The 26718-nt window shown below is 38.2% G+C and overlaps 1 protein-coding gene across 3 annotated transcripts in view; it reads right to left on the reverse strand.

Moving 5' to 3' along the window:
* MYLK (myosin light chain kinase) overlaps positions 1–26718 on the reverse strand; it is a 220746-nt gene that overhangs the window by 38915 nt on the left and 155113 nt on the right. For all 3 annotated transcript variants that reach the window (XM_086615378.1, XM_086615379.1, XM_086615380.1), the window contains 5 exons: positions 25082–25198; positions 21987–22073; positions 10417–10467; positions 9086–9213; positions 5509–5662 (listed from right to left, as the gene is read on the reverse strand). In XM_086615378.1, the coding sequence (XP_086471504.1) occupies positions 5509–5662; positions 9086–9213; positions 10417–10467; positions 21987–22073; positions 25082–25198 (537 nt within the window). The remainder of the gene's footprint in view (positions 1–5508; positions 5663–9085; positions 9214–10416; positions 10468–21986; positions 22074–25081; positions 25199–26718) is intronic.

Raw genomic sequence — 26718 nt, forward strand, 5'->3', positions numbered from 1 at the left:
AGTTGCCCTTTAACCGTAAAACTGGTGACAAAAATCCATCAGCAATCTAGAGGAATTTAAAAGGCTAAAGGTTAGAGACTGAGTCCACGCTCATATTCTTAGGAAATTCACTGCATTCTCGACCCTATCTGTGAACAGGGAATCACATGGATACTGCAAGATATAATGTGATGCTTCTCAAAAGAAGTTTCAGAAACATTCATGCTAGCATTTCTGAGCTGCAGTATTCTCTGTAGAAATGTCTATGGTTGTTCTGCTTCACTATCTGCTTACAGATGTCTGCACTTGCTCTTCCAGAGACAGAACGCAGTTTCTGACCACCACTGGATCTACTCAGTCTGAGGGGCTAGCACTGACCCAGAATTCTCAAGAACTCACAAAAAATGCTGACAGTGCAACTGTGAACTGTTGGTTAGGCGACCACATTTCCTTCTAATAGAGTTTCAGGGCAAAGAACTAATGCTAATACAGCATGCATATATGTCACTTGTCGAACCAGGACCAAGCCCTTCAAATAAGCAATTAATATCAATTATATTCAATGACTATTGGAGTTAGTGATGATCAGATCTTGTTCTCAAGCTAAACTTGTTTTTTGTCATTTTTGCTTGGACAGACTCTGCTCATACAGATTCTGCTAAAGGCATAGAAGTAACAGTTTCCTCACAGAAAGTAACTTCTCCATCCCAACTCAAATATGGAATCATAACCTCATGCAGAGGAGCAGGTATTACTTAGTGAATTCATGTTATACTACTTGCATGCATGTGTGCAACATGATTATATAAGTGTCCTTAAGTACTTGGTTTATCACTGTCCAGCAGTGCATAAGGACACAGTACTAGTATGTGCACAAATGCTTAGAGTAATAAAATCACCATAAAAATTATCTTTAGGCCTCTCAGGGTATAATGATATTGCTCTTATTCTTCTGCATATATCTATCATATAGCTCACTAATCACCATGATTTTTTTTTTTTTAATACAATACCACACCAGGAACAATACAAATCTGAAGGATTTATAAAAAAAAAAAAACAAAGCTGATCAAACTCAGCCCCCACGTGTTTTTACTTCTGTATGAGCAAAAGTAAAAGATGTCAGTAATATCCAGAGTATTCATGAAATACTGACCATCAGAAAACTCCTGTATACTAGGCATGGAAACAGAAACCAGTTTGCCCAAAATCACGAAGGAAGCTTGTGGCATAGCTGCAGGAGAGACTACTTCTCTAGTGCCAAATTCTCCTTGTTGAATACTCCACTATTCTTTTGACTCTTTGTCATAGTATTCAGCTTCAACCAGTATGAAAACCAAGTTTCTTTTTCAAAAGTGGCTACAGACTGGGGTATTCTTGTCACATAGCTAAAATGTTCAGAATGAGAAATTTGATAAATTTACCCATATACATCTAATAAATTACATGAAAGGATTGATATTGCTTGCTATCACTGTAGCGTGAGGGCTCTACTTTGCCTTGCAGTCCTGTCTTACACTAAGCTCATCACTGGCTCATTTAATATCACTTTGGCAACAGAAGTACATTTTAATCAGACATGTTGTCTGCTGTAAATCATTAGCTCAGTCCCACATCAGGCCATTTTGGTTTTGGAGCAGAAATGTGTTGCAAAATCTCCCTAGAGAGATCATTCAGCTAATGAAATTGCTTATTTAAGAGAGCTAATCATAACAATAGAGAAGAGCTCACATGGACATTTTGAGACCAGTCAACCCTTTAAAAAGAAGACATTGCTTAACTTGGATGTCTCACTTCTACTGCAGGTCTCCCAGAATTATTAGTGCTTATGCAGACAGCGTTACACAATGAATCAATGTGAAACTCAAGACTCAGTCCCTGTGGCTTCCTCTAACTTGACTACATATCTGTGCATCTGGTGTGTGGACTGCAAACAGCTCACACTGGAGGCTGAGTGTAATGGACATTTTGTTCATTGATATTCATTAAAATCACAAAGGAAAAAAATTCTTAGAATAAAGTTGGGTTTCTTTCAAAAGCATCTTTTCCCACGGCCCAAACTGCATCAAATCATATACTATTCAAACTCTCTCGGTGTCAGAACCCCTGGTCAGTTCAGTTGAGATCGCAGTGGCAGTCTGAGCCTGACAGTGTGAGAAGTTAAATGTTAAGACTTGAGGAGACACATTCAAAGGAATGCAGTATAGGTTTTTTTTTTTCCCCCTAAAAGTCATTAGTAAAAATAATTTATAATAATCATACTCGGCTATAGTTTACAGTCTAGGACTCATGGTTTAAAACAGCGGGATCATTTCTGGTTTGAATCCTGGCAAATAAGCTCAGTCCTTTGTCGTCTGGTTGGAGGTAAGTCAATAATGTTATTTTTTGTAAAGAAAGGTCTTTAACAACCAAAAGCATAAAACCAAGATCTTAAATATGCCCAAGAAGGTCTTTAGATCTTTAGCAGGATCAGCTATAAGGTCAGCTGCTTATCCTGTTTGAACTTGAACATCTCCAAGGATAGAGACTACACAACTTTCCTGGGCAACCTGCTCCCTGGCATGTGTTACAGTCCAAATTTAATCTGGGAAATGTTTATTGGAGTCTTTCACATAAGAAACTTGCCCATCAGCATGAAGACTTTGCAACCCACATGGTAGTAAGGAGTAATAATAAAAGAAATATTTCTTTATTTCCTTATTTATTTCATTTTATATTTTAACAAATGCCTTTGATTTGCTAAAATTCAGAACAGGCAAGCCTGTTAGCTACCTCTTTGAGAAACATACCTTTAGGTTGGCTCAGACACACTCCTCCAGAGAGCACATGTTCTCTATTTGTAGTTTCCCTCAACACATTCAAGACTCAGTCCTGGCCTGTGGTCAGTTCACCATGTTTTCAGCACGCAGCATACCCATAGATGTGCTTTTTATCAGTTCACTCATAGGGAAGCAGCTCACACAGAGTTTGCAGCATTATTATAAATAGCTGAGGCAAACGGAGCTGATCTTTAGCACCAGGGCTTACTCCACAAATGCTTGTTATGAGTGTGGGGTCAGGGCAGGGAGGGCAAGTTTCTTCCCAGTACTTTGGATGGAGCACAGAGAATGGACAAGTGAGCATTTAGGACTTAAGATGAGCTTTGGTAGACTAAGAAGTCTCACATTTTGCATATTTAGAGAAGTATAGTTTCCCTGTTTTGACTGGAACAGGCTTTGGAGAAAAGTACCTTCCAACTTGCACAAACGTCTGAACACCTCTGAAGGTGCAAGCAGGGTGAAGGATTTTTCTCAGTAGTGAGATTCTAACCCACTTTCTCGAAGGAAGACATTTTTGCTCCCTTTTCCCACATTTTTGAGTACTCAGATGGAAGAATCTGGCCTTAAAATGCATGTGTAGCAAACTAGGAATCTTGAGGTTTTGTCATGCCTTTTGCAGTGCTGACATCAGCGAGATGTCTCACTAAAAGCTTGGCAATTTTACAAGGTGGAATTTATTCTTTTCAGTTGGAAACAGGTAGCTTGTCATCAGCCAAAATGCATGGCAAACTCTAGCACACTGTAAGGATTCTTCACTCAACTGTCCCAAAAGCATCTCTGGGAATCCCATTGTTCTCTGGCACATTTCTTATGGAAGAGCAAAGCCGGAGGCTGAGATGTAGCTTTATAAGGTTATAGAATTCAAAGACTTTCAAACCAATTAACTCCAAAGGATATAAACCAGTGACTTATATAATACTGAGTCAAGGCTCACACAGTGACAAGATAATAGAAATTGTCGGCCTAGTTCAGCTAAAAAAAAAAGTCTGTCTTGCCCAATAACTTGCTATAGTTAGCAGTCTGCAGCAGTTGCTGAGGAAAGAGTGAAAAAAAGGGAAATGTAAAGAGCTATTAATCTCCTGCCATTCTTCTAGCTGCTAATCAGCTGTGTTGGGGCTTTGGAGCCAAGAGCTCTTCCCAGAACAATGTATATGATGATTATTCAATTTTTCATGGTGTTTATTTCAACCTGGCTATACTCCTGACCTGCATAACCCACTGTTGGAAGGAGCAGTACAGTTTATCTATGCATTATGTGAAAAATACTTTTTCTATTTTCTTCTATTATTGAATTCTCTGGCATGTTGCTGGAATCTACTTGATATTTATACTCATTCATTCATTTATCTTTTAACTGCAATGAAAGGCACGCATTAGATGAAAGAAATTCATTTAAATAATCTGGAGGCCTCTATTGACAGTATGTACAGCAGTATGTAACTAAGGGACATTCACCCTTGTGGATATTTTACTTGTGGATATTGTACTTGGAAGTGTGATTCTACTCATTAAACTTTGCATGTTATTCACTGGATTGCTGGAAAGAATTTCCAGTTCAACTTGGGTTAACAGTATTTTTTCACTGATTTTATTGGAGTCAGATTTTCATCTTTGGCCTTGTACTTGGGTTTCTTTCCTTGCTCACTAGCCCACATATCTGTTACAACAGCCCAGCCAAAGCAGTTTTGAGTGTGTGATTAAGAGGCAGCCCTGCTGGTTGAACTAGAAGTCATCCAAATGCCTGGTCAAGTTCTGCCCTCCCTTGCCTTACGTCAAAAAACTCTCTGCAGTCCACAGATAACAGAGCCTAGAAACAGACCCATCCTGCAGACTAAATGTTTTAACCAAATCACCCTCTTTGGTGTAGAACTTCCCTAGGTTTCCCTGGAAACCATTTGCTGTGTATCCACACCAAGGTGAGTTCATTAACCCTTGCTGAGCTAGATGTCAGAGCTCTAGATCTCGTCTGACACTCCAGCCAGCTGGTCTAGATCTAGGCTGCAGTTTTATCTGCAAACACACTGCAACCCAATACCAGTCTACAACTCTGCAGCTGTCCACAGCCCGCTACAACAAACAGGGTGGCTTGAATGCGTCATCTGACAAGGTTGTTTGAGGCTTTAAAATACATGTGTGTTAAAGTCCATATACGAAGGGCTCCATATTCAAAGAAGATTGCTTTTATTCACTGCTTTCTGTCACTATAAAACAGTAGACAATGGTAGAGATGTCAATTAAAAGAATAAAATCTCCTTCCCTGAGCAACAGGATGTTTTCAAATTTACAGTCTAATAGAAACCACCTCAACCCTTCCTGAACTAACAGATTTAAAATTTGCAGTCTAGCAAACATCTGGATGCTGCAGGCATTAAATGGGAAAAAGAACTGGTATCTAACCACAACACAGAGACATGAGTTGTTTTTTTCTTGTGTTTTTTCTTTTTTTGAAGTCTGAGCTATTTTGTACCTCTATCTGTAACCAGTAATTTTTCAAAATAAAACACAGTATAGCCCTACTGAACTTGCTTATAGTCCTTATTACAATGTCACTGTCCAATCCACATATTTTTTAAAGTACTAGTTTTTCATTTCTGTCTTCTTAACTTATCTGATTTTTTTATTTAATTTTCTGCATATTATCATATATAAAGCAAATGCAGAGTGATGTCTGAAGAATGAGTATAAATCTAAAACATTATTATGGACTTACCAACAACTGTAAGGTTGACTTGTGCTTGTCTGCTGCCAAGTTTGTTCTCTACAACTAGGGTGTAACATCCACAGTGCTCCTGCTTTGTTGATGATATTGTTAGCTTGCTGCTGTTTTCAGCATTCTCAATTTTAATATATTCATTTTCTTCAATCTGCCAAATTCAAAAGAAAAAACAATAAAGATTTTATGGGATAAATTTCTTCATATCTGAAAGACCTCAAATTACAATACAGCATTATCATATTGAGTGTTATCTGCAGATAAGTCTATTATAGCAGTGAGTATGTGCAGCTGCTCAAGAGTGTAATCAACACAAAACATCTAGAAATGCAGTGGAACATTATAATGGCTCCAGTCCGGCAAAGGCAACAGGGAGCATTGGTGTTGCTGAGACTCCACCAAAGAACTTTCTAACTCCTCTTTGACAAGCTGAAAGTACAAACTGTGTAATTGGCAAAAGAACAAAGCTGGGTCTCATATATCCCACAGAGACCACAGGGGAATGAGGGTTTAGCTCTAGATACCCCAATACATTTGCTGTTTCCCTTTAGAGGCCAAATGTGCAAATCATCCATAGCTGTACGGACTTTTACCCTCTTGTCTTAACCAGCCTTAGTCTGTACTTTCACATAAATCAGGGTAACAGTTTCTTGGGTTTGAACAATTGAAGATGATGTCGCTGAAATGGAGATGTAATGCCACAGCTGTGCAGAGAGACATACAAAGGGCAGATTTAGCTTTCCTATTCTAACATTTTTATTTTCTGGAGAGGCAAGAATCAAAATCTCAGCTGAATATCATAGGCATATTATGAACTAATTTTTAATTGAAATAAAGCTATCATAGCATAAATGGCCAAGGAGACTTAGATTTTAATCAGTATTAGCTTGAGACATGACATTATTTAAAAACCTCATAATGCTACACTGCAATTGTAGGAGCTGTACACTGTGTTCTTATGAAACAGACAACATAATGTCAATGCCCTTCTTCCTCCCACCACTTCCTTCTTAGATAAGTGACTCTTCCAAGTCATTCTCAGAATTTCATTAAAAATGAAGGCTATTTAGTTTGCCTTATCTTGTCTCATATATTCAGAGAATAAGAAATTACAAGGGTAAGAGCAGGCCTTTCCCTGCTTTCTCCTCAGCTGAGATAGAAGACATGCATTGCTATATGCCCAAAAGTAACCTGAGAAAGATGCTCCTACAGTAACTTGAATGAAAAGTTAGTAAATGGGATTATGTAGGATTACAGTTTAAATTATACTGAAAGTTGTTCCCCCCCACCCCTGTACTTTGTTCTTCTGAGATTCTACACTGGCTTACATGTTTTGCTTCATTAGAATAGTCAAAGGGTAATGGCAATGAAACAATTAGTCTAGTAGAACTAGGTCTGTGTTATGCAGGGAAAGCCCTGAAACTATGCAGAGAAAGCCCTGAGAGGATGCTCAGTGGCTTGCAATGGTTGTGGGGAACAGGAAGCTGGATCTCTGTGTTCCGAAAAAAAAGTCACTGGTCATAGTTAAGAAGCTCCAACAATTGACAATGTTAAACAATGGACTTTGTTCCTCAACTAACGAAGAGGCTTTCAAAGACTTTCCCCTTTTTAGCTGAGCACAGTTCCAACATCCCTCCACTAGACTGCTGTCACATACAAGAGTATGGGTCACAACTTTGTGACATTCCCTTTCTTCGGATGAAAGATATGTATCCAGAATATACCTGTGAGAAGCCGCTGGGGCTCTCTTGAGCCCAACGAAATGTGAGGAAGGAACATGGAGAGGACAAGTCACCCCTGCATACAGTGGCAGGGCTGACATCACAACTCACCACTTACTGGATCTGCTCAAACAACTACTACAAAGAGCCCTCAGGAAAACTGTAAGAACACTTGGGTGATTTTCACTTTTAAGACTGGGAATAGAATAGAGTTGAGATCAACCACATTTATAGAAGAGGAAGAAATCCAAGAATAAAACAATGTGTGGTGAAGTACAAGTGGAAAAGAAAGCAAAATAATGGTGCAGCACAGTACACAGTAACTGGCTCCCCATTTAATTTAATAAATGAAAGACTGCCGCTCTCACTTGTCCTCCTGCAGTGCTTATTAACATTCCTGAAGTTTATTTTCTATCTCCTTCACTTACCATAATGAACCATTTAAAAATTTATGTCATTTTAATGTATGATTTTGCAAACCTTTAGATTGTCTTCTAGTGAATAATTAAATAAGAATGTAGAAAGATGGTAAAAATAGTATTTTTACAAAGGAAACAGGTGTAGAATCACAGATTATCGACCTGATATGGGTATTATGAGCTGCCGACCTCTGTTCTCACATAGATTTCATATATAAAAATGGCCTTGAAATCTACATAAATAGGGTGGTTGTATTCAACAATGAACTGGGAATTCTGCACAAAGCAGAAACACACTTTTGAGGGGTACATTTTACCCACGAGCTAAGACAGAGCTCAGCAAAACGGGACACTGTATGTCACTGGAGCTTCTGAGACCTGTTTTTGTAGAAATGAGTAGGCAACTTTTTAAGTTCAGTCTTGAAACTAAAGAATGTTAAGAAAATATAGGAGTTCAGAAAAAAAACATTCTCTCCCCTAAAGTAAGAGGTTATTTGGGGTTACCGAAAATGGACCCTGGAATATCCTTTGCACTAGCAAACTGTTTTGAATTCTTTCAATTAAATGCTGACACATCTGGATTTAGAGTCTAAACTTCCTTGTAGGAGGAGATGTTTTTATTTATGTTCTATAGAGTGCATAACGAGTTCAGAATGAAACAAACAGAATAGCAGCTACAGTATATATTTATATTTGCTCTATTCCAACATGGCACTTCATCTTCCAGTTTGTACTTGCATATTGGGTTATTTGATTTAAAGTGGGTTTATTAGTCGCTAAAGCAACTCTCTTTAGAACCTGCCCTTATGGACACATGTAATATAGTTCAAGGAAATTAATTCAAGTAGAAGGAACTTTAAACCCTAGAGGTGAGGGTACTCATGGCAGCATAATTGCTGTTGTGCCTTGCATGGTGACATTTGTGTTGTAAGATGTTTCACTCAAGCTTCCTATGTGGCTTTTTGGCCTTCTGACATGACTTTAGATCAGGCATCAATGAAGAGGAGGTTATTTTTGAAGAAGAGAAACGTTTCCTGTGACAGATGCTTTTCAGATACCTGTATCTTTCACATTACCTACCCTTTAATTACATGGTCTAAAGCTTTCCTCAAAGGAACAGTCATTTGTTACAGGATGGGACAGGCAACAATGAGTTTAAACTGTAGCAAGGAAGATTTGGGTTTGGCATTAAAGAAAAAATTTCTAAGACTATGGTTTTTTAAGCACTGCAATAAGTTGCTAGTACAGGTTGTGAAATCTTCATCATTGGAATGTTTTCAGCAGAGGTGAGAAAAACATCTGGCAGGAATGACTTGGACTTTACCAGTTCCTGGGGAAGGGAGATGGGACCAGATGGGTCACTGCAGCTCCTTTCCATCTCTACATTTCTAGTGATCGTTAAAACAGACCAGAAAACAATTTACAACAATTTACCTGCTTACGAAATTTCATCCAGGTGCAAGTTATGGGTGCTGTTCCTACCACCTTGGCAAACAGTTCCACTGATTCACCCGCACGGACTTTTCTGTCTTCTGGGAACTGAGTAATCTGAGGAGGAGTAGCTGATGAAAAAAAAAAAAAAATTAAAAAAATTCTCTTTAGGTGACTATATTTTCTATTTTTAAAATTCAAAACTCATACATCTCTCAGCTCAACAGTTTCAGAGAAGCATTTGAAATCCAGATTAGCAGTTACCTGTTGCTTGCAATGAAACAATTCTGTGGAGATTGTTAATTCTACTGTAGTGACGCAATAAAAATCTACCCATCAGAAGTTTGCTCATGCAAGACCAAGGTACAGAAACCCGAAGGCCAAAAGTGTTAAGACCCACCACCAATTCCAAATATATAGCTTATGAAATTTTGCATTGAGCTTTTCAGAATTTTTTTTTTCATTTGTATTTCATATTTTTGAAGAATGGCTCCAGCTAACTTCTTATTAATTTGCTTGTGCTGAGGGTGTCTGCAAACCTGCTCCCTAATGTCATCAATGGCATTCAGAAAATTTAAGACTCAACACGTGCCTATGAAGATTCTGGCTTCAGTAGCCAGGTAAACATCATGTGGGACATCTATTAGAGAGACAAGGAAGGAAACTGACGTCTTTCTCCATCACACTCAGTTTTCCCTGAGCAATGACAGATCTTTTTGTTTGTATATTACAGCACTGCTTTTCAATCTTGCAGTCCCATTCACACTCCTCCATGTCTGGATCAGGTGCTTCTCCTCTTCCTTTTCACTGCCTGAGTATCAATAGATGGCAGAACATCTATTTTGCTAATAGTACTGCATCCTGACTGTCAGTTGTGATGCTGAGTGTGCCAGAACCCCGGTAGCTGCTAGGGACAGATGCCAGAAATATCACAGCCTGGAAAACTCCAGGCTGAAACCTGTTCTGCTGCTTTACAGTAGCAGCACAGTAAAAAATATTTGGGGTGGGATGTATGTATACAGATTTACAGATTTGAAGACACTTTGACAGAAACAGTAAAAAGCATTCTGTAACGTTAGAATGACCTCATTGCCAAATGTAACATTCCTGTCCAAAGCACAGGGCTACTGGGCATGAAAAAAAAAAAAGTGCTTTATTTTTCTTTTCAATGTAGTTCAAACAAAGTGGCTTTTATTTTCCCTAGACTTGCTCTTTGAAAAGTTATTTTTTGTTTGAAATATCTGAAGGAAACTAGGCGGAAATGTGCTGTCTGTTCTTTAAAACTTTATTGGTTTATTTTTTATTCCTACAGGATGACACACGCAACAAATTACCTGCTTTTGGAGGAGTCTTTGGAGCTGGTTTCTTCTTCACTGTTGCTTCACCTAGTTAAAAAAAAAAAAAGGAAAAAAAAAAGAAGTTAATTCAAAGGTGAGCTTTGTAAGCTGGAAGGTACCAGCTTAACTGCACAGCTTACATCCATAGTGACGCTTAGCTGACAGTTGAAAATCTAATATGCTCTTTCAGCATATTAAACTCAAGAATTAAAAACTTTTTAACAACACTTTTATTATCCTGAATGATCCTCATAATATTTACAGCTGAAGCTGGAACTTTTAAAAGAATCATAGAAATCTGCTACACATCTCCCATACTCTGCCATACTTCATTCCTTTAAGCAGTTTATTTGGAGTGAAAACACTGGGCCAAGATCCAACTCATACCAAATTACTGATCAGATTTCCAGCTTAATCAATGCTGAATGAGGTCAGTTAAAACTAGGGTCATTAACGCCACATACTACTTCTTACATCACTTGTGAGCTAGCAAAGAAACAGCGATATACAGGCAGGAAACACTAGTATCACCCCTCTGCCACACCCTCTTTCCTAGGCAGGGACAACTTTTTGCTATATTCACAAAAGAAAGGGTCAAAACAGAATTTGGAACCTGGGCACATAAATATTGGGAAGACAATGTTCTACAAATTGTGAATGATAGGTAGAAAGAAAGTAGAGAAGATAGGTAGGTAGAAAATGACTGTTAACTGTTTTTCACAAAACAAGAACTAGGGGTCACCCAATTAAATTACCAGTCAGCAGGCATAAAAGAAACAAAAGAAGTATTTTTAAATATAGCATGCATAAGCTAGGTTCACAGACAAGTGATGTTTTGCAAGAGAAAAAAATAAACAAGTTCAAAAGGACAAATTCATAGGAGTCGGGTCTAGTGGTGGCCATTAAATGCAACAGTCTGGATGCTTTCAAACCACTGAATTCCAGAAGTGCAGGGGTTCATTCCTTTTAGAGAACTCTCTTTTTATCTGCTATCCTAAGCATCCTTGTCAGAGGATGGCCTCTGCTGTGAAAGGACATTTCTTAATTTCTTATGCTCAAGTAGGCAGCTTGATTGAAGTAGTCTGGCTTTCAAGATGTTATTGCCTCCAACAGAGGCAGAGTATCTGCTGAGTGCTTTTGAATATCAGGCAGCATATACATAGGTGCCTACTGATAGCCATAACAGTCTCAAAGGGTTTGAATTTTTTTGTGCATTGTTTCCTTAAGTTATTTCAAAGTAGTAAGACACTGAGCAGCAAAAAAAAATCTTCAAAAATCCACCAAATCAATAAAGAGAGTCTTTCATTTTAATTCTCTTTGCTACAGCAAACTACAAGCTGTGCATGATACCCAGGGAACACATCACCTGATGCCCCATGAATAAGGAGCCATGAGTTGTGAACCCACCATGGGAGACTAATGTTATAGCTCAAGCAACAGACAAATGTGAAGATTGATTTTAAGTTTGAGAGTCACTGGAGATAGTAACTGATGTGCTATAGGCTGTTAAAAGACTAAATGCTTTAATAAATGTATAACGAATTAGCTGTTAACACCAGTGTTTATTCAGTTCATTCTGGGGAATATTTCACTATGCACTGAAAATAGAAGATGTTGTTGCCACCTTCTTTTTACAAACTTTCATTTAATAGTAATTTTCTTTCAAAGTATGCTTAGCGTTTACATGCTGTGTCTTCATTGATTTTGTTGGAACCAGAGATGCAATACTGGAGAGGAAGGATATTCTTGCAGTACTTATGGCTGAGTCAAAAAAGAGTACTTGGATATGTCCCAAGGAAGCCTTGCTTCAATGACAGTCAGTTTAACAGAACTAGTTAAAGGTTTAGATTAGTACTTGTGCAGTGTTTATCCCAGCATAAACGGACCACCAGGGCATGAGCTAGGTATCTGTCCTGCCATGTCTTCCATGTGGCATTAACCCTGTTTAAATGAGGGTCTAAAGAGCACTACTGCTCATTAAAAGACTGACATGTACCCTGGCTGCTGTGGTCAGTGACAACAAATATATTTCCAGCTCCTCTTTCCTGCCCAAGCTGTATGAGCAAAGGTAAGTGGTGTTTTCAAAGCAGCTTTCCTCGTTATCATTGTATGGTTATACCCGAGCTGAAACTCTCAATTATTTCAGGCTATAGTCACAGTTACGTAGATGAAACTACTTATATGATCAGGTGGCAGCTGGAAGGGCTGTAGAGTCTGGCCTGTCATCTACTGCTAAACATCCTTATTCATGGAAGTAAGCCATTAGTTATTCATTAGATGCATAATCCGATGAAACTGACTCAGTTATACGATTTAAAAACTGTAAATATTTTTGGGTGTGTGTATGCTGTATTTGACATCAGATTCTCTGCTCTTCTCTAAACTGAGAAGGAAATAGCTGTTGGGTATCTCCTCAGAACTATAATGGCTTTTAATACAATCTAAAGCAATAACATGCATTTGATTACTTCCACAATCCATTAAGCCTAGTATGAACAAAGAGCACCAACGATGAAGAAATCACACCATTTGTCAAGTGCCATATTGGGTTGCAGATACTATTGCTATTTTTCAGAAATGTCACTGCAGATCAACAGGGGGGAAAGCAAATTCCTTAATCCAGCACGATTTTCACTCAGCTATCACCTCTTGGCCTACATTGTATATTTGTTGCAGTATCTTAGTTAACAAGCAAGGTGCTAGTGGAGTCATCACACTCTCCAAATGTTCATGTTTTATTCTGGCTCTTCATATCTCAAGGTTTTTTTTTTTCCTCCTGGCTGACAATGTCATTCTCTGCCTTTGCCCAATACATGCACAGAACAGATAGCTATATACTCAGATACCCCTCTCGCTTCTCTCTGCCTACTATCAGCCACTTTCAGTTCATCACAGAAGGGACTCTGATAACATAATTTGTTCATTTGCAACTACAGTCAATGACATTCAATTCATCACTGTTAAAGAACAACGTTTCTATACAGGCTAGGATGTATAATGAACCACCAGGTATTCTATTTACCCTAGAAGTGGAATAAATACATGTTGTGCCCCCTAGCCCTGGGATAACTAAGGACATGCTTAAGACAGGCTCTCACCAAAATGAAGATCTCTATAGCAGCAAAGCAAAGAACATGAACCCATGACCTCATTCAGCTAGGATACTGCTTTTTATATGCAAATACAAATTTTTTGTTTAATTTTTGGGTTTTACCCACAAGGACATTACATTCACTTAACTGAGGATATACAGACTGTCACTGGATTTCATCAAGCCATGCAGATTGCAAAGGGTTGCTGGAAGGTCTGGCTGAATATCCTGTTCTGCAGACACAAATAGCCCTGAGCAGAAATGAAAGGCAGGGGCAGCATGGAAAGGGCTAAGTATAAGGATCTGTCCCTGGGTCTGTGAAGCTGACTCCTTTGGCTAATAGTGTACACTCCACTGTTCTTAGATCTTCCTTAAGAATACCAGCTCATCTCATGCATCTTTTTGAAAGGCAAGTTTTGTTTCAAAAGCTGCTGGAGACAGTTAGTGAAAAAAATCTAATAAGATTACCCAAAGTCGACAAGGTCAAATGATTGTTTTCATTAAAATATTTGAGCCTCTTGGAAATGTTAGTTCAAGTCTGCCTCTGCTGCTTTTTTTTTTTTTAAAAAAAAAAAAAAGACAGTTTATCTCTCTCTTGATATTTACATTGAAACAGGCTGAAGCTGAAAACCATCCTGGAGGAAAAAGGACATAATATTCCCTCCTTTAGATGAATCTGCCTTCTAGAAACAACTTAATGTAAACATTACAAAGCTGGTATTTACATGACTTTATAGGCAGGTTTGCCTCTTAGAGAGCTTGCGTCTGGGAGGGGGACATAAACTAAAAAAGGGAAAGATCCCATACTGGCTGATAGCTGTGGGACATTTGGTTGTGCCATTATTTGCCCTGTTGTTGAATTCGTGAGAGCAGACATGTTCAGAAGCCTCCGTCTTTCTTTTTTGTTTCCCTTTTTTGGAATTTTACTAAAAATAGGCATAGTCCTCCCCTGAAATGGCTCTTTGCACAACTTGCTTTCATCAAGCATGAAGTAAAACTCTTACAGTCTGAAAAAAACATCAGTACTCAAGACAGCATTTCCAACCAGTCCACAAATCCTCCTGTCTTCCTTGAGGGACATGCCTAAAGTTATGTGCATGTCTTCCATAGTGATGGGTTTCAGCACCTTGTAAACAAATAGAGTAAATACCTAACTCCATTAACAAAAGGAGCAAGACATTTTCTTGCTTCCATCTGCTTGTGGAATAGCCTCATTGTAGCTCAGGACAGGAGAAGGGCTAATGACATACTCTAATACTATAGTCACATAGGAAAACATTTTCCCCTCATGCAAAACTTTTCAAGATTTCATCTTCTGTTGGTTTTTTTAGTTTCCTTGAAGAGAAACTGAAAAAAGAAGTGATGTCTGTAATGTGTTAGGTATCACAGTAATGAGAATATTTATACAGAAGATGGAAAATCCAGAGTCAAGTCTCTGCTTCTTCCCTATCACACTTGAATGCTTCAGATGTGTGTGATATGACATGAAGTCTCTCTCTCTTCTACCTGTAAATGTAACCTCATTCAGACCCTTCTGGGGATAGATATCAAGGTCTGAATCAAAGGTGACTGTTGTCTGTAAAGCTTCACTACTCACTACTACGCTAGAAAGCATGGAGTGACTGAGACCTAGCAGTACAGAAAAAATAAAACACTTGGTCTTGTGGTCAAAGCAATGAATTATTCCGTTCTATACTTGCTTCTATCACAGACTTCCTTGATGGTACAGAACCTTATTACAGGTATTAGCACAGACAAAATGAAATAGGAGAAAGATGATGGCTACATTTGTAGGAGAAAAAGACAATACATCATTATTTACCAATTTCTTCACACATTCCTGAACCTATGCTAATTGCCAAAGAGAAATATGACAGTGACAATGCACTAGCACCAGTAGCTTGAACACTTCATCAATATTTGAAAGCTTAAACAGTTCTGCTTCCTTGCTTTTCAGAGAGTAAATTCCTCATACTATTTCCAAATAACTGTTTATTATCTAAATACAATAAAATAGAAAGCAACTCTGTCTTAAATTTGATGACAGGAAGAAATTAGAAAACTAAATGCCATACAAGTCAGCTATTTGAGTTTGCGTGTTTCTGAACAGTTTTTAATAGCTTTTATTTTATTCATTAAAATAACTGTCATTTTGTTGCAACAGTCCATATTTAGTTTCTAAATCATGCAGAGACTCTCCTCTAATTGAAAAAAATCCAGCCTCCTCCTTCTCAATATAAAAATAAAAATCCAGGAAATACTCTTGCATTCCAGTCAAGAGAGAGCTAGTATATACTATCACACTCAGAGCTTCAATAATGCAACATAGCACACTGGAAGTAACTCAGTATTTTAAAACAGCTCAGCTGGAGGAAGAAACAATTCCGTAGCAGTTTCATACCACAGTGCTTAAGCAATTTCTGCAATTAAAGCAAATCTGAGCAGTGCAGAAAACATCCAGTATCAAATAGAACTTATAAACAACCTAGGTCATGTGAATTCCACTAAAAGCTCTGGTGGAAGCAAGACAACAATGTTCATTTCTTAAATATCGATTTAATTTTCCTATTTCTCATGTCCTGCGAGAACAGCTACAATTAGACGCTAAAATGCTGCGCCCAAGTGTGCAGGAACAGCAATCTAAACCAGGTTACTAGCCTGCTACCCAGCCTATTAAGTAGGAAAACACTGCCGGATCACTTGGACATTCAGGAGCTCTGAATGATTTCAGTGGGAAAAGCTAGGTGTTATGTGCTTGTGCACATTAATTAAGCCAATGGATTTAGGTCCCTGTTTTACAGAGAAGAAACTTTGGTCAATGCTTCTATTACATGCCGCAGATCTGCAATTTCTAGTCAATGACTTAACTGGGAATTAATGGTGCATGGCACCTCTTCAGTTCAAGGCCACATTGCAAAAACTGTACTCCTGTTTCTCTGCATGAGACAGTCAATAAAAATTTCTGTCTTCTTCTGTCAACATACAACTATGCAGGATGGACTGTATGAAAAATACATGGAAAACAAGGTTCTGAGCCAACATGATTAACTCAGAAAATGTCAGTATGGTGTTAGCTGTTAAGTAACCCGGCAGAGTTTCAAAAGGCATACCTTGCATTAGCTAAACAGTGCTGAACTGAGCATCAAGGAGAAGTGATTTACACAACAAATTAGTGTTTCTCCATTGCTCTCTTTATATGTACAGTAACTGAATATTTTTTTCGTCTGTGGAGGCAACCAACCTTCAGAGTCACTAAGTTAAATCTTACATTGTCTTTTGCTTCAGCTAGTTTGGTTGGCCTCGTGCCACAGCTATTTACCCTTGGGCCCCCGTCCTGAGGAATGAAGTCAGCACCTTACATTATTCAGAGTTTCAGAGAAATCATATCTAGGTCTTAAAAACAGGTCATGGCAATTTTATTTACGTATGCTAAAAGAGGAAGTTTCAGCTTCTCTTAGAAAAAAAGGTTAAATATTTTTCCTTGAAAAAGTTTGGTCAGAGGCTTCCCTGGCAATATAACTTACATTGTTTCCGCACACTAAGGACTTGTATTCACTGTGCAGAAAATGTCTTGATTCTTCTTGCAACAGCCAGGAGTTGAGCAGCATGGACCTTCTGGGAAATTTATGGGACTGAGAGAACTGGTTTGAACAGTCTCATTGACCCTTAAAAGCGTGTCGGACTGTCCCAGGGACCAGGATGGCAGCAGCAAAGTCACCAGATCACAGCTGCTACACTGTGCTCTTACTCCAGCAATTAAAAGAACATCTCTGACTTGATTATTTACTTCCTTAGTAAGTGAGTTTTCCCTTAGAAAGTGGAAAGTTTTGTATTGAGGACAAAACAATCTGACATGAAAGGAAGATTTTTGAAACATTTTATATTCATGAGTGCTTTGTTTCATATATTGACAGAATGGAAATCAAAACTCAAAGCTTTTACTGATTTATTTATCTATTATCTAAACTGGACACATCAAGCTTAATGTTTTAATGACATTTTCTTAAAATGGTGCTTGTAGATTTGGGTTCTCTGACAAGATTGTTTATTGAAGAGTAAATAACAGAACTGCATACTAATCACTTGGCCACTGACTCATAAGTTTTCCATGGTAATTAAAATGTGTAGAATCCTACTCACTATGAAAAAGAATACATAAATGATAAGGAGTCTTGTCTGATGTATTTACATTTGTGACATGCTGCTTCAGAGATGCCACTGCTCAGCCTTGCATTCAAGTACCAACAATGCTGAGAAATCAGATCTGGGAAGATGGCAGCACAGCCTTCCAGAGGATTTGATCTGGACAGTGTCAGTGGCGATATTTAATTAACAACTGTCAGCAAGAGAATGCATCGTTACTTAACCAAAAATGTGTCTGCCAGGAAATCAAACAGATCTTATACAGTAGCAGATATAAACGATTTATATTAGCAAGATACCAAATACTGCTAAGTAATGTATTTTAGGCCTCTTTACTTAAAGGTGTGTGGTGGAGGAAGTTCTTTACTTTGATGTAACTTTATTTTTAACTGAGCAGAAGAACTTCTATTTGTGCAATCGAACTCTGTGTTGGGTCATCCCTTCAATGTATGTGGTTTGGATATGAGAATCGCAGATTTAACAAGTGTATTACTCAGATGAGAGAATCCAGGATATCCTGTTAGTTTTTCATATCACTGATTATGACAGATGATAGTTGCCATTTCTTAATATTTACTGGAAGTAGTGCTGTGAATTAGCCCTACAAAAAAACAGGGAGCATTTCTTTCCAAACACTTCAAGGCAATGCTTAGATTTAGGAGGGTTATTTTCTAAAGTATTAAAGCCAATGCTTTTCTCAGTCACAACGATTGGGATAAAGTTTCTTCCTACTATAGTAAAGTTATGTTGCTCTGCTCAGCCCTGGTGAAGTTTAAGAAATAGCATCTAACTGTTGTAATGTGCCTTTTTCCCCAGTACGTCTTGAAAAAAAATAATTGTATTTTGGAAAACTCATGTTTTATATAAATTTTTGGGATATCAGTTTATAAAATCTATAGTATTTTGGATGGGGCATGCAAACTACTCACAAGCCCGAGGATCAAGAAAGTTGGGTTCTAGGCTTGATAATGATCTTGAACTAATTTCTAAAGCTATGATTTACTGCTCTTTTGGTCCTCAGTGTAGCACCACCATCAAATCCTTATTTACTCTTAAAAATCTCAAGCAGCACTTTGATTTTTTCCACAGTCTGTTAGGCCAAAAATGTTTATTTAATATGGACTGAAAATTTTGCAGGTGGCCTTGTTAATTTAAATAAGCAATTCCCTTTAAGCCTAATTTGAAGTAACTTCTAATTTCAATAGGAATTGGGTGCCCAAGACCCTTTACAGTAGATGCTTTCAAAGCTCTCCAGAGAAACGTTCAAGTGGTGAGAATTTTTAGCTTAGTACTTGTGCTGCAGGGTTATGTCAAACTAGAAGACCCTTAAATTATCCACTGATTGTCCTGGCATAGAGTGGAGTTTGCCGTATGATAAATAGTGAAAGGTTCCAATTTTCCACTGCCTCTTCTAGTCTTTTCTATCTGCACAGAAGAAACATAACACTTTATTATTCTAACTCAAGCATTTTACATCCACCTAGCAAAGACATAAGTGACAAAGCCTAAGTCAGTACAGTCAGTGAAGGATGAACCAATTCCAACATTAAAAAAAGAAATGTTCTTCCTCAGGATTGATTTCACTGAGATTCAAAGCTGGATTTGTTTGTTATTCTCAGAAACATTATTATTTATTCTATTCATGATTACAGAGTTGCATTCTGCAGAGTCATAATTATTACTAAATTCTGGTGACAGAATATTAATTGTAAGCAAAAAGAAATACATCGTAATTTTCCTAATTTGTTAACATGGGAGATATTCTTAAACACTGAATGCTAAAAAGCTGCCTTCATAGATGTTTTTCTGAGAATAACTGCTTATTCTAAACCAGAGTCTAGTATGTATTGCATTTGAAAAGAGATAATGCTCAAAATTTTACTTACTATTGGATTTCTAGAGCTTACAAAACCCAAGCTTCCAGTAAAATAATGTCGTCAGAGTGAGTGGTCAAACGACTAGGGTCAGCAACTATTCTCACAGTGAGACAAATTCTACAGATTAACATACTGACAACGTTCATTCTCTTTCACAAAAGGAAATGTATTGATCTTTGCTTTCAGGAACTAAAAGTTAATTACTTTCCTGAAGGTTTCTATTAGGGCAAAAAGAAGGATCACTTATAATTTATCTGAGGGACAAAAGGTTGACATAGCTGCTAACCATAACATTTGATTTGCATTTTCTTACAGAGAATGGAAAATATGGATTTTTCTCCCCTGAGAAATATTTCTAAAAATGACAAAGAGTATATAGCTTCTGTACCCCCTATAGTATATACTTTTGTGACTGAATTCACTATTCAAAATTCAGAATTTATTCACTGATATTCTCTAATATCATTCCTTATACTCTACTTTTCATTAGGACTGTTGGTGAGTTGATGTGGCAACAAAGACTAGAAAAGATAAGAGTAAAAATTTATCTCATTAGACTGGGACACCTAACTTCGCAGTCATTCTTTATTAACCTTCTTTTCCAGAGAAATACAGTAAAGATACACGAATATTTGACTTATTAAGCACATTCTCTTTCAGGTAAGGAACTTTAAAATCTCTACATCTGAAAGGAATTTCAGTTTACATTGAAACTGTGAAGTCTACTGGATCAATTTTGGATATTTTGCCCCTAAGAAACTTACAAATATCAGACTCATTTCAGGCAGACAAATACCCACAGCCCTCAGAGACTGAGGCTGAGATGTTAAAAAACACCTGTGGAATCTCTGCAGCCAAATCCTTTTAAAATTAAGTATGTATTTTTCCAAAGTTTTCCAAAAGCTCTTCCAAAGACCAGCGTCCTAATTTTCCCCCTGGTTACCCTGATGTTGTCAGTGCAACAGGAAAGATGTTTTAAAGGTAGTTTGAAAAAAGAGCTTATGAGAAGTTCAAGAACTTTAAACACTGGTATAATATACCATGTGCAACCTTAAGAAAACCATTTACCATTGTTTCAACCTTCTTTTCCCAATCATTTCTGAAGCCAGAGTTGCTAACTTCTGTTTTGCTGCCTATATCCAAATTCCACTAAAATCAACAGCAAGACAAGCAGTGATTTCAGCAGGATGTGGATCAGGCTGTACATCCACTTATTTAGACTTAGTTCCCAACTCACACTTTCTCCTGGGAAAGCTGCAATTGATAACACCGCCGGGCAGATCAGAGGAATTGTATGCGTCCGTGTGCACAGAAAACACTATTCAAAACACTATCCCATGGAGCTTTAAATGGCTTTAAAACTTTGTTTTCTGTTGATGTTGATGATCGTTCTTAAGTGCTATTATTTACAGCATTTGAAGCTCAGGTGCAGAGGTGGAGCATGTCGGTGTGAGCCTTCCCACACCTCCAAATGACTGGCTGGAGAGAAAGTTACAGTGCCCAGCCAGCAACTCAGAAACAGCTGTAGCCCAGGGCATAACTGTAGGTAAGTGAATAATTCCAGAAGCACAATGATTACCTGTGCTCATCAATCAGTACAAAACTGCACTGAGTCCTGCTGAAAGCAGCTGAAAACGTTCCATTCTGGAAAATCAGATTATAGTTTCTCTTTTTTTTTTTTTTTCTTTGAGCAAGATGGATAAAATATTTCATGTTTCCATTAGAACTGTGTTTTTACATTTTACATCTTTTTTAGGAATTCACATGGTGGACATCTTAGACAACTTCCTAAACCCAGTGTTTGATTTAAGAGATAGTTATATCCCACAGACACTTAATTTCAAAAGTAACAGTGGTATGAGGAATTTCTGAACTGACCTTATTGTGCTGCCTTTACCATTTAAAGTTTATTCTTAATCAAATGCATGTACGCAGAGTGGCAAACATGGGAATTTATAGCTGATTTGTTATTTCAGAAAGCATTAAAAGCAAGTAAAGCATTTAGGCTTACAACCAGGAATGTAAAATTCACCAAATCACTCCCCATGGTCATGGAAAAAAGGACAAATTAAGCTACAGGACATTTCAGTCAAGAAATTGCCTACCAATGGTAAGACAGTATATTGTCTACACAGGATACAACATGACTTGCAGCAAACTACTCGAGAGTTTCTGTGCTCTTTGGGAGTCAGCCAAAAATAAATCAGTGTCATAAGTTTATTGCACCATTATGGAAAACTGAGAATCGAGTGGGCTAGGTTTGAATTCACATTTTCAGCACTTACTTCTAATCCCCACAAGGCAAAAACTCATTTCACATGACTTATGTGCAAGGGTTAAAGAAACAGCACAAGCTTCTGATAGTACGCCTGCAAATACGAGGGAATGACTACAGAATCCCAAAGCACTCTTTTGATTCCAGTGAAAAGGAAGTAACCAAAATCAGTGTCACTTACTCTCTGTTGGCAGCACAGGGGGAAGTGTGGTCTTAGGCTTCTTGGTCTTCTTCTCAGTAGGCTTTGAGGTTTTTGTGGATGAGGCATCTGCAATCAAAATAAATAATAAAATAAAAATGCTATTTAAAAATCAATAATGAAAAAGCTGCCTATTAACATAAATTTCTTCTGGATCTTTCTGCAAAGTTAGAGGAAATTGTTGTCCTTTTGGTTTTTAAGAAAGATTTTCTGACAGACTTGCTGGAGAATGTCACATTCCAAAAGGAAGAGGGAGCAGAGAGGGAGAAGTCCTCTATGAAAGCAGCTGCCCTGAGAACCTGAGAAAGCAACTAGACAAGAGGCACCGTTTAAGATGACAGGTCTATTCTAACTGCACAGAACAATGTGCACAAAGCTGCTTTAGGCAGGGCATGGAAGAGGGAAACAAAGGCATATTTGAAACATCATTTCATCCATAAGAATCTCTTGCCCTGTCATTCTTCTGTTCCATTGTCTATGTGATCTAAACAGGTGAACACATTTTGAAAAGAAGCATTTCCTCTGTATGTTTAAATCTTTCCAAGAAGATATTAGTACACATGGGTTCATTCTGAAAGAAATATGGCAAAAGGGACACCACAGGACTCAAGTTTGATGGATTTCATTATTCCCAAGATTGCATAGCTCAAATCCAGCAACTACTGAGCACTGCAGGCTCCACCACCAGCTAGGAGTCAATAAAAGCTTTCTTCCATGTGTATCCCATATGACATACACACACATAACTAGAAGATGAAACCTTTTTTCAGCAAGGTTATCCCAGGTCCAGCATGTCATATAATGCAAATTCTAACAAGCTCCATGTGTCAGATTGTTTGATCTTGACATTTCTCTTTGAAAGAAAGATCCCGAATTTGGATTATGATCTCAGCAATAGCTGTATCAATTTATAGCTTTCAAATATTCAGCTTTCAAAGGATTTGAGTATGAGGTAGCTGTTTGAAATTTAGTTACCAGAGAAAAGATAACATGAATGTTATGGAACCACCTATTTCAGTCACCTACTTCCAGGTGCCAGAGCATTAAAGTTGGTCTGTCTAAGTTTCCTAAAAAGTTAACATGGGAAGACAGAATCTCCTAGCAAACAATTCAGAGCAGAAGGCTGTGCTTGATCTGAGTTCAAACACTCAGATTCTACACGTTTTTTCCCTGAGCTAATTTGACAACTGAAGTAAAATACTCCTTCAATCTGACTTGAGTCCATGGGGCCAAAAGGAATTACGGTTACTTGTTGAGACTAAAAATCAGCATCCGGTGTGCTGACAGCAGACTGAGTAGAAAGGAGCAATTTTAATTGTTGTTCTATACCACAATTCTAATTTAAAAATAACAGTCATCCCCTCTGCGAGTCACAGACATGGGATATGAACGGGTGTCTCTCCTAAATAGCTGAAGTTTGCTGTAGTGCCATTCCTCAAAAACCTCTTCTCAGCCATACAAAGCAGCATGCCAGTAGGGAATGGAAAAGACAGATGAAGCAGCCAGTATCAAGGTAAGGAATGTGATCATTCTGCTGTGCAATATTGCATGAGCAGATAGCTCCTAACACCATGGGTGCCACTACAAGGGTGAGCCAGACAGCTGACGTAACGCCATTCATGTCATCATGCAGTAAATACGTCATGAGCTGACAGCCTCCCACGGGCAAGACTGCAAGCCAAAGTCTACCTCCAGCCTCCTAGAACATGCATTGCCCAGCAGGAAACTGGAAGTGGAAAATATGCTAAAGGAAGTTTCAGGAAGTAAAGCAACTACTTGAAGGAGATCTGAAGACTAAATCAAAGGAAAAAACACACAGGTGACTGATACATTTTAAAAATCCTAGAGTAGCTCAGGAGAACTACTGTGTGCTAAGCACTTGATGGTCTGATCCTTTAACTCTGCATCTGTGGTAGTTAAGATGTTACAGGGTACGAGATTTTGCATAAAGTCTCTTATTGATAGTCTTCTTTGAACTTCAGTGCTGGTAAAATGTATTACTTTAAATTACAGAAATATAAATAATAGTTTATCAAAGATTTAAGCCAGACTATGTTGTGACCATAGTATCATGGAAGGTGCCATTACAGGAACCAATATAACTAATTGTAATTATATCTATAATTAATTCATTTTCCTGCGACATGAAGACTGACTCTTACTGATGGAGTTACAGGATCACATTCTTACCGTGTGTCATGCTACATTAGGAAAAAAAAAACACTTTTCTTTTCTAGACCTCCTGCCCCAAATACCACATCTGCAACACAGTTATGAAGGCTTAATACCCAAGATCTGTTATTGGGCTTGTTGTTTAGTTTCGTGCTCTTTTTAGTTACAATGGAAAGTATCAGAGTATTCAAGGATGAGCTCGCTAGAAGGTGAACTGATAAGAAGACATTTGGTTACTAAAAGTCTCTTAAGTAGCTTAAAGTCCATGGGGGGTTTAAAAGTCTGTGCTCTCAACCTCATGACAAAACGTTTGCCCAAGGCCAAGGCTACTTGGCAAAAGTACAGTGTCATCAGCATGACTGAGGCTGAAAACAGTATCTCAGTCAGTAAATTGTCCATGTTCTAAGACTATGGCATACAAAGGTCGTTGAGTTGCTAATTTGCTTATTTTTACTCACTTCCACTAGAAAAAAACAAATGACCAAATGTCACTGAATGCAAAGAATTGAAAAGTTCTAGACTGAGAAATGTGCCATGCATAGTCCTGAGGCAGACTGGTACCCAGGCTCACACAATGAATTCTTACGTGCTCTTAAAGAGTGCATACAGCTCAGAAGCAAATCTTCATAAGTTTAACTTACTGCTCTAAAATCCTTGTAGAAATACAGTGGGCAGCAGGACAACATGGATTATTCCACAAAGCAGCCAGAGCCTTTGGCTCTGTACTGTCTCTCTGCTCATGCTCCTTCATGGTATACACTGAATTACATATGCATCAAAAATGCAGGAGAGAAGGGGGCAGGGTTCTTTTTCGTGTATGTGGTTTATAAAGGCTAGTATTGGGAAATAAAGGGAGAATGAGGAGTTCTAAGGAAGTGTTTTCCCATGTCCAGCAAAGTACTTACCTTCTACCAGCACTTTGCAAGCACACTCAGCTTTTCCTGCTGCATTCTCAGCTATGCATCTGTATTCGCCCCCATCTTCAGGCATGGCTTTCTCAATGGTAAGTGAACACAGTGTCCCTAATACAAAGGAAGGAAAGATCAAATGGATGTTATGTTGCAGTTCACAAAAACCTTTGTGCTAGTAAGGAACAGAATGCATCAAATGAGCCAATCCTTTATTACAGGTGATCTTCACTGCTAGAAAAAGATGTTTTGTCCTTAAAAATTCAACATCAGAGTTGATGCTAAATAAAATAAAAACAACACACTGATAGATAAATTGAATCTTATTGCTGTTCCCCAGGATACTAAAAGCTGTCCCTGCAGCCCTAAAGTGGTTAATGGATGAGGGTAGAGAAGACTCAGAGCAGAATCTCTGCTGCTGTTCTTTGTTTCATAGCAGGGATAAGAAGTCCTCACTCTGATGATCTTTTTCTAAAAGTGCTTGTAGTGTAGGACCGTAAACAAGAGGGCTTCTCTCAAGTGACCATCTGCAATATTTTCATTTAAACTTATCTCTAGTATTCCCATGGGCATTCACATGTGAATGTAGAACTTCAGCTTAGTGCCCAAGTTTAAAAATTAGAGTGCCATTTTCTTTTTGCTTTAATTGCTCAGAAAAAAAGTCTGATATTGTAAAACATCTGTTAGAAAGTCCAGTATATCAGTGGCAATCAAATTTGTCACTGCAACGCATTAATTTCTTTTCAAACAAAAAAGCAAAATTTCACTTCATTGAGTTTGCAGAAACAGGATGCGACACAAGCTCTGTAGTTACCAAGGGAAGCTTGGTACGACCCAAGGGAAATACATTTCCTCTTAAAAAATAAAACTCTGTGAACCAAAACAGAAGCTGTTCCCAGTAGTTGGGGGATGAGGAAGGAGAACTGTGGTTTACCTAATCCCTTACGCTCACTTGCATTGCTTGGAACAACGAAGTACTTTGCTCCCCAGGGAGAATCCCAAATAAAACACTCCAGACTCTCCTCTTCCAAATATCCCTTATTAAATGAGGGTGAAGTGTGGCATTACTTTTTATTTCCCCACTGGAAAGCCTGGCCTGGCCCCTAAACACAGCCTGAGGCATTGTGCACTTCCACCCATTGCTGTTAGCTTGTCCAAAATGCCTCTACTCCTCGCTTATTTCAGCCTCAGTAATACCTTCCCCCCTTCCTCCATTTACCATTCCCACAGCCTCTCCTAATTAATGGCAAGATTGGATAGATGATCTTTTTAAAACATTTCCCCTGTGTCCTGAGAGATAAGGAAATTTCCCAGCATCTCTTCCTGTTTGCCACCTTTCTCTATGGAGGCTGCCTTCTGCCTTCCACAGTGCCTGATCCCGGGCTCTCCATCAAATATATCCCTTGTGATGTGGGAACTGGCACAGGCACAGGTGACACTGGTCCTTGAAAAGGATGTCGAAAGGTCTTTGAAAGGAACACTCCTCTACCAGAAGAACTTTGAGAGCTTACTGGCTCCCCTTGAAGACTAGACCTCAGTTCTGACATGGCAAATATGCTTTCGGCATTCAGATTTTCCCCTCGTTGTAAAACTGGATGTTATTATTCAAGACAAATCTTATAAAAAAACATTCA

Source organism: Tauraco erythrolophus, chromosome 8 (assembly GCF_009769465.1).
Source record: "Tauraco erythrolophus isolate bTauEry1 chromosome 8, bTauEry1.pri, whole genome shotgun sequence".
Classification (NCBI taxonomy): domain Eukaryota; kingdom Metazoa; phylum Chordata; class Aves; order Musophagiformes; family Musophagidae; genus Tauraco; species Tauraco erythrolophus.